This window comes from Borostomias antarcticus, assembly GCF_949987555.1.
Source record: "Borostomias antarcticus genome assembly, chromosome: 18".
NCBI lineage: Eukaryota > Metazoa > Chordata > Actinopteri > Stomiiformes > Stomiidae > Borostomias > Borostomias antarcticus.
The window spans coordinates 4,093,334-4,100,833 of NC_140251.1; the positions used below are offsets into that span (position 1 = coordinate 4,093,334).

The 7,500-nt window shown below is 45.8% G+C and overlaps 1 protein-coding gene across 1 annotated transcript in view; it reads right to left on the reverse strand.

Annotated features, from left to right (window-relative positions):
• Window positions 1-7,500, reverse strand: part of iqsec3b (IQ motif and Sec7 domain ArfGEF 3b) — a gene marked incomplete at both ends in the record, with an annotated part of 25,937 nt that overhangs the window by 3,195 nt on the left and 15,242 nt on the right. The window contains 5 exons of the mRNA XM_084452405.1: window positions 1,263-1,362; window positions 2,399-2,530; window positions 2,902-3,041; window positions 4,230-4,396; window positions 7,187-7,309. Coding sequence (XP_084308531.1) covers window positions 1,263-1,362; window positions 2,399-2,530; window positions 2,902-3,041; window positions 4,230-4,396; window positions 7,187-7,309 — 662 coding nt within the window. The remainder of the gene's footprint in view (window positions 1-1,262; window positions 1,363-2,398; window positions 2,531-2,901; window positions 3,042-4,229; window positions 4,397-7,186; window positions 7,310-7,500) is intronic.

Genomic DNA, 7,500 nt, shown 5'->3' on the forward strand with positions numbered 1-7,500 from the left:
TCTTGGTGTAGTCATGGACTCAGACCTGAATTTCAACAGTCACATTTAGACAATTACAAAGTCAGCCTACTATCACCTGAAGAATATATCAAGGATTAAAGGACTTATGTCAGCAGGATCTGGAAAAACTTGTCCATGCGTTTATCTTCAGTAGACTCGACTACTGTAACGGTGTGTTTACAGGTCTCTAAAAAATCGATCAGACAGCTGCAGCTGATTCAGAACGCTGCTGCTCGAGTCCTAACTAAGACTAAGAAAGTGGATCACATCACTCCATTTCTGAGGTCCTTACACTGGCTTCCTCTCTGTCAAAGAATTGACTTTAAAATACTGCTGTTGGTTTATAAAGCACTGAATGGTCTAGGGCCAAAATATATTTCTGATCTGCTGCTACGTTATGAACCATCCAGACCTCTCAGGTCATCTGGCACACAGGCCTGCTTTCTGTCCCCAGAGTTAAAACAAAACATGGAGAAGCAGCGTTCAGTTTTTATGCTCCACATATCTGGAACAAACTTCCAGAAAACTGCAAGTCTGCTGCAACTCTTAGTTCTTTTAAATCAAGATTGAACACTTTTCTTTTTGCTGCTGCTTTTTATTAAATCAAATAATTATTTATTCATATACTGCACTGTAACTTTTATTCCTGTATTTTATTTTTCCTGTACTTTGTTTTAAATGTCCTTTTTTGCATTTCATTTTATATGACTTTTTATGTGTTGCACTTTGTCTTGATGCTTTTAATGTCTTATGTAAAGCACTTTGAATTGCCTTGTTGATGAAATTTGCAATACAAATAAACTTGCCTTGCCTTATCTTTGACTCATTAAATCAGTCATGCACACAGTAGTTTAACGTCTATCAATCGACAATGTTGCTATGGTGTTCACATGTGCAAAATTGCACATAGTGCGTTATTATCAACTGGTATTGCTAACAGTGGCTAACTTGGCTAGAACTACAAGGCTGACTCCCAGGGGACTGGAACGCAGCATCAGGCTGGAGCAGCATCAGGCTGGTAGCTTTTCTAAAGAGAATCTCCCATTGGAAGGCTATCGGTTCTGAGGAGCCACAGTGTTACGGGGGAGCAGGTGTAGTAGCTAGTGGCGGTGTAGCGGTGTAGCAGTGTGGAGGTGTAGCGGTGTAGCAGTGTGGAGGTGTAGCGGTGTAGCGGGGTAGCAGTGTAGCGGGGTAGCAGTGTAGCGGTGTAGCAGTGTAGCGGTGTAGCAGTGTGGAGGTGTAGGGCCTGGCGCGTGTCTCACGTTCGTTGGAGAACAGGTGGAACTGCATGCCCAGCAGCCCCATGGCTTTACAGAAGGTGTAGGAGGCCGATGTCTTCTTCTTAGCACACAGCTTCAGGATCTACACAGAGAGAGAGAGAGAGAGAGAGAGAGAGAGGGAGAGATTGATGACATTAATTGCAGCGAAATTTGTCCAAAAATGTCACGATTTGAGTAATAACTCAAGACAACTAATAATATACCAAATGAATGAATGAATCACTAAATTATAATATTAGTTAATTGTTTTCACTGCTTTAATATATATATATATATATATATATATATATATATATATATATATATATATTAATTGCTTTAATGTGTATAGACATTAATGTTATATTATTGTTATATAATGTAACATGTTCTTTTAGAATGTAGAATTTCTGAATAGTAAGCATAAGAAGTGACACACAAACACTTAATCACTTACACATACTGTAACTACTGATACTCACTCTGTGGGGCTGGGTATGGGAGCTGAACACAGCAACCCAGACCCTTCACTGTCGGAGAAAACACTTTTATCTAAGTACTTTTTCTTTCCTTTTTTCTTGAGTTAATTATATATTTATTTAGCTTTTTATGTATAAGACTTTAATTTAAATGTATATTTCTGTAATTCCACTGTTGCTTTGGCAATATGAACATTTGTTCTTTCATGCCAATAAAGCCGATTGAATTGAATTGAAATTGAATTGATTGAGAGCGAGAGGAAGAGAGAGAGAGAGGGAGAGAGATTGGGAGAGAGAGAGGGAGAGAGATTGAGAGAGAGAGATTGAGAGAGAGAGGGAGAGAGAGAGAGATTGGGAGAGAGAGGGAGAGAGAGATTGAGAGATTGAGAGAGAGGGAGAGAGAGAGAGGGAGAGACAGAGAGAGAGAGAGAGATTGTGAGAGAGAGATTGAGAGAGGGAGAGAGAGAGAGAAAGATTGAGAGAGAGAGGGAGAGAGATTGAGAGAGAGAGGGAAAGAGATAGAGGTATACAGAGAGAGATAGAAAGAGATTGAGAGAGAGAGAGAGAGAGAGAGAGAGAGAGAGAGAGGGAGAGACAGAGACAGAGAGAGAGAGGGAGAGACAGAGACAGAGACAGAGAGAGAGAGTTGGAGTCTCTCACCAGCAGGAGATCGTTGAAGAGGAACACCTCCCTCTGGTGAGACGTCAGCTTCTGTTTCTGAGGCTTGTTGACGTCTGACACCTCAACCAGGCGGCAGCAGCACACCAGACGTCTGTGGGGCACAGACAGGATCTGAGAGAGAGAGAGAGAGAGAGAGAGAGAGAGAGAGAGAGAGAGAGAGAGGGGAATAACACAAAATGTGAGGATAAAGAGGAATAAACTAGTAGAGGCTTTCCCACACCTGCACAGATACAGTAGGCGCGTTGGAAATGACTGTAAAGAAAAACCCCCACACTATCTTTCCCCTGTCTCTGTGAGAGAACTTCAATAAACGTTTCGGTCCTTAGACCTTCATCAGTAAAAGTAATCAGTAAAATTTTAAGGCTACGGTTAAAGAGGAATAAAGGAGAACACATGAGAGAGAAAGGAGTGGTGACGGTGAATCACACACCCACACACACACACACACACACACACACACACACACACACACACACACTCACAGTCTTCATGCCGAGTATGGACTGCTCCACGCGGCTGACGTAGGTGACGTGGTCTTCGTTGGAGCGCAGCTCTCTCTGCTGGATCCTCTCGTAGATCCCAGCCACCATCTCTCTGGGGATATCAGCGCCGTCGTCCACTCCTGAGGAAACACACACACACACACACACACACGGTCAGTGAACACACCAGTACACAGCACCAGACCACAAAAAGAGCTGTAGGAACCCCGGAGCACGGAGCACAGCCCCTGGACAGACCACTAGAGGGAGACTGTGTTTGCGTGTCCGGAAGCTGCACTCCAAGACAGGCGGGAGACAGACCGACCAAATAACCTCAGCCTTCACGTCAGTCGATCACCCCTGCTCGGGCTGGGGTTGTCCATCAAACGATCAATATACTGTAAGTACAGTACTCCTCCAGACTCAGGGCCATACCAATACTACCATGGGGGGGGGGGGGGGGGGGGGGTGCTTAGTCTAAACTCTCTCAGAATGGGAGCGTGTGACAAAGCAGGCCGGCTCTAATCTCCCCCACAGGGTCGTTAACTCCCCTTGAGACAGCTGTCACTGCAATGGCGCGTGGATGCCGAGGTCGGCCCTGATGAAAGGCAGATGAGATGAGACTAGACGAGATGAGACTAGACGAGATGAGACGAGATCGCTCCTTAATACATCTTGATTGATTGGCCAGAATTGAATCGGCTGCCGGTCGCAGCCTCTGCTGCGATGCAATCAGCACGGTTTTGAAGGTTTCTCAAGAGTGTCTCATCTCATCCATCCTGTTAGCGGAATAATGAGTCATGATATTTCTGACAGCTGCTATGGATGAATTTGGATCACTGTGGTTTTGGACTGATTTTATGTGTCGGTTTGTGTTTTTACTGTGTGCTGTATAACAATTTCCTCCTCCTTCCTACTCCTTGAGGACATTCAAAACTTTCTAAGTCTGTCTGAGTGTACTAAAGCTGAGGACAGCTCTCTCTCTCTGATCCCACATTCTGGTCTCTCTCTGGTCTCTCTGCCTGAGGCTTTGAGGTGGAATGCATTTCTGAAGCTCATTACACTTGGCTCCAAGACTCACACAGACTTTTGGCGCCTTTGTCAGCAGAAGTGAATAAAAACCAGCCGGTCTCGGTTGCTTAACGGCAAGCATGAAAATCAAGGCCATCCCCAATATATGCTGCCACTGTGTTATTTGGACCAATCTCCACTCCGGCATAACGATGGCTATCTCTCCTTCCCTCTCTCTCTCTCTCGCTCTCTCTCACGCACACGCACACACACACACACACAATATGGCACAGGCACAGACACAAACACAGACTCACCTCGCAGATTGCGTATGAAGTCGTCGAGGCCCATCTTGCGCTGCGGTTTGATGTTGGGGGAGTACATGTCTGTGTTGAGCAGCACCACGGCAAAGGCCAGGATGAAGATGGTGTCTGGATTATGAAACTGCTGCACCACATCTGGGTTACACATGCAGTACCTCTGGCTGCGGAGGGAGATGAGAGAGGAGGATTATACATCTGGAAGAGCCGCATGAAACATCTCTGAAACAAACAATTCGTGATTTGCTCTCAAATCATTTGGGATTTTGGATGGCAGGCAACTGAGCCTGGAGACTATAGTGGGCTCTTTGATAGAGTGTGTTAAGAGGCCTTTTCTACTCCATCACTTTATGCAGATATACCACTCTACGCCCCCGAGTGGGACTCTCTCTCTTTCTCTCTCTCTTTCTCTCTTTCTCTCTGTCTCACCCCCTCTCTCACTCTCTCTCACACAATCTCTCTCTCATCTCTCTCTCTCTCTCTCTCACACACACACACACGCACACACTCACTCACGCTCTCGTCTTTCTCTCGATTCTCTCCTGCTCTGTCACACACTCACAGATGAAGTTATTTTAGCGTCCAGATTTTCACTGGCCAGCGGGTAGCTTGAAGACAGGAGAATGGAGAGGGTGGTCTGTACACACCAGCTGGAGCTCACAGACAAAATCTGCAGTGAAGTGACAGAGGCTCTGCATGTGGTCCTGATGTATAGACTGCTCTAGATCATTTTGATGTACTGTAAACAGAAATAATGAGCAAACCACTTGCCAAGGTCGATCCAAAGTTCAAAAACTGGTTTATTTATTTCCAAACATACAATTGCAACCAGGTTCTCTGGAGGAGATACAAAGTTACCAGAAAGAACGACACAAATATCTTCAGCACTGTATTATATTCAAAACTCGGACCGGATATCGACACTCGAACCGGACACTGAAGCTGATTGGCCAAACCATCACTTCAACGTAATCAAATGGGCGTTAGAGGAGGGGTTTCAGGAAAGCTTGTGATCAACATATATGGGATCACAAAGGAGTCATCTGGCTTTTCAATGGTCAAACTCAAAACCAGAGGAAAGTAGTTGAGTAAACATTCGAACCATAAGAGATGGCCATACTCTATACTCCCTGGAGTGTTTTCCTGCCATATACCTTCTCTTAGCTCTGAGGATGCCTGGAGGAGGATGTTCTCAGAGAAGAACATACAAGTAGGAAAAGAACAGACCAACCGCTGCTTAGTGTTAGCTCATCTGTGTCTCCGCATAGAAGACATAATATTTTCCTTTTCAAAACACCTTCTGTTAATGCTGGTGAAGAAAATAACCCTCTTCTTGAGTCCACATGGGCGAGCACACACACACACTCACACACACACTCACACACACACACACACACACACACACACTTCTAAGTGTTCTGCTTGATGTGTTCCACATCAAAGACAGAAACAAGGGAACAGCTGTGTGTGAATCTGTGTGTGTGTGTGTGTGTGTGTTCGTGTTCGTGTGTGTGTGTGTGTGTGTGTGTGTGTATGTTTACATATTATTATGATTACGTAACAAAGTTATTTCTACTCTAGCTCCAGTTCTCTTACCTTCATACGTGCGTATGAAAGTCACATGCCAGCTGGCACAGAATGCCACCCTATAAAATCAGTGTTCATGACAGCCAACGTCACACTTCCAACAGATGACATAACAACTGTTACATAACAGACAAGAAATTCTGTTTCTTCCCCTTCCCTTCTAGCCTGCTCTTTAATGGAATATGATCTTATCTTTTTAATGAGCACAGAATCGTCAGGGATTAGCTAACGAGGTCACACAGTGTGTTCCAACTGGTTAGCGAAGCTGACAGCTCGTTGATTGGTGGAAATGCAGGGCTTTTTGCGAGCGGTTGCCGGGCAGACGCCGTGATTGGTCTAGAGTCTGAATTGTTGTTCTGATACTCAGGCCTACAGCCGGAATGTCTCGGATGTGGCCACATAGAGAGGTTCAGCTGAGGGCTTCAGTGGCTTAGGAGACTCCCAGCCTGCTGTTGGCTGGCAGACTACTAAGCCTGGAGACTATACTGGGCTTATACCCCCATCACTGCCTGCAGATACAGCACTCTACCTCCCTCCCCCTCCCTCTTTCTCTCTCACACATGGACACTCGCTCTTTCTCCTCTTTCTCTCACTAGATTCTCTCCCACTCTGTCACACACACTCAAAGACTCAATCATTTTAGTGTCAGGCCTTTAGCCTCCCAGCAGGGTAGCGTGAAGATGAGAGTGGAGAGAGTCTGTGCTGCCTCTCTAAGGAGCTTCACGGTGTATTGGAGTATGGACATGACAAATAGGTTCTACAGACTTTATTGTGAGACCATCTCACTGGAATGTTGGGGACCCTGATAAGGACCCTCAGATCTAACACATCCTGTCTCCCCCAGCCCCCACAACCATTAACCCAGGCCAGGCCACATTCCAATGCAGACTCACACACAGTGAGACAAAGGAATGACATTCTGTGCCTTCAATAAATATTATTAAATTTTGATCACATCCGAGCGTCATCACATGATCTTTAGGTTACTTGATTGAGTCAAGACCTCCTCCTGCAGAATGAGATTGATATATAAATTAGACTATTGATAAAGGTTATCTGTTTCGCTGTACAGAACAGGGTGGTGCCCCATATACAAGTTGATTTAATGTATTAAATCCATTTTCCTTCATATTTGTGATAATGCGGTATAATCATAAATGATACCTAGTCATAGTCATAGTTCTAACCCTGGAACACGCTACCCGGTGTGAGAAGCCAGCAGAGGGACTGTGGAGACCAGTCAGTGCTCGCAGGCAAAATCTAATGTGAAGTGACAGAGGCACCGCGTGTGGTCCTGAGCTAAACATCTGACTGTCACTGCAACCGCCTCACTGCTGGGGGGGGGGGGGGGGGGGTGAGAGGCTCACCTGAAGGCTTCGATGAGCCGCTCCACCTTCTGGGCCTCCCCCTGGACGCGCACGTGAGCCTGGAACTTCCTCAGCGCCTCGTCCAGCTCCATCCCAGAGAAGTCCATCTCATCCACCACACAGCTACGGGGACAGGGGGAGAGAGAACCAGAGTGAGTGAGTAGGTGAGAGAGTGAGGGAGTGAGGGAGTGAGGGAGTGAATGAGTGAATGAGTGAGGGAGGGAGGGAGTAACTACAGTAGTTGAATGAGAGAGTGAGTGAGTGAGTGAGTGAGTGAGTGAGTGAGTGAGTGAGTGAGTGAGTGAGTGAGTGAG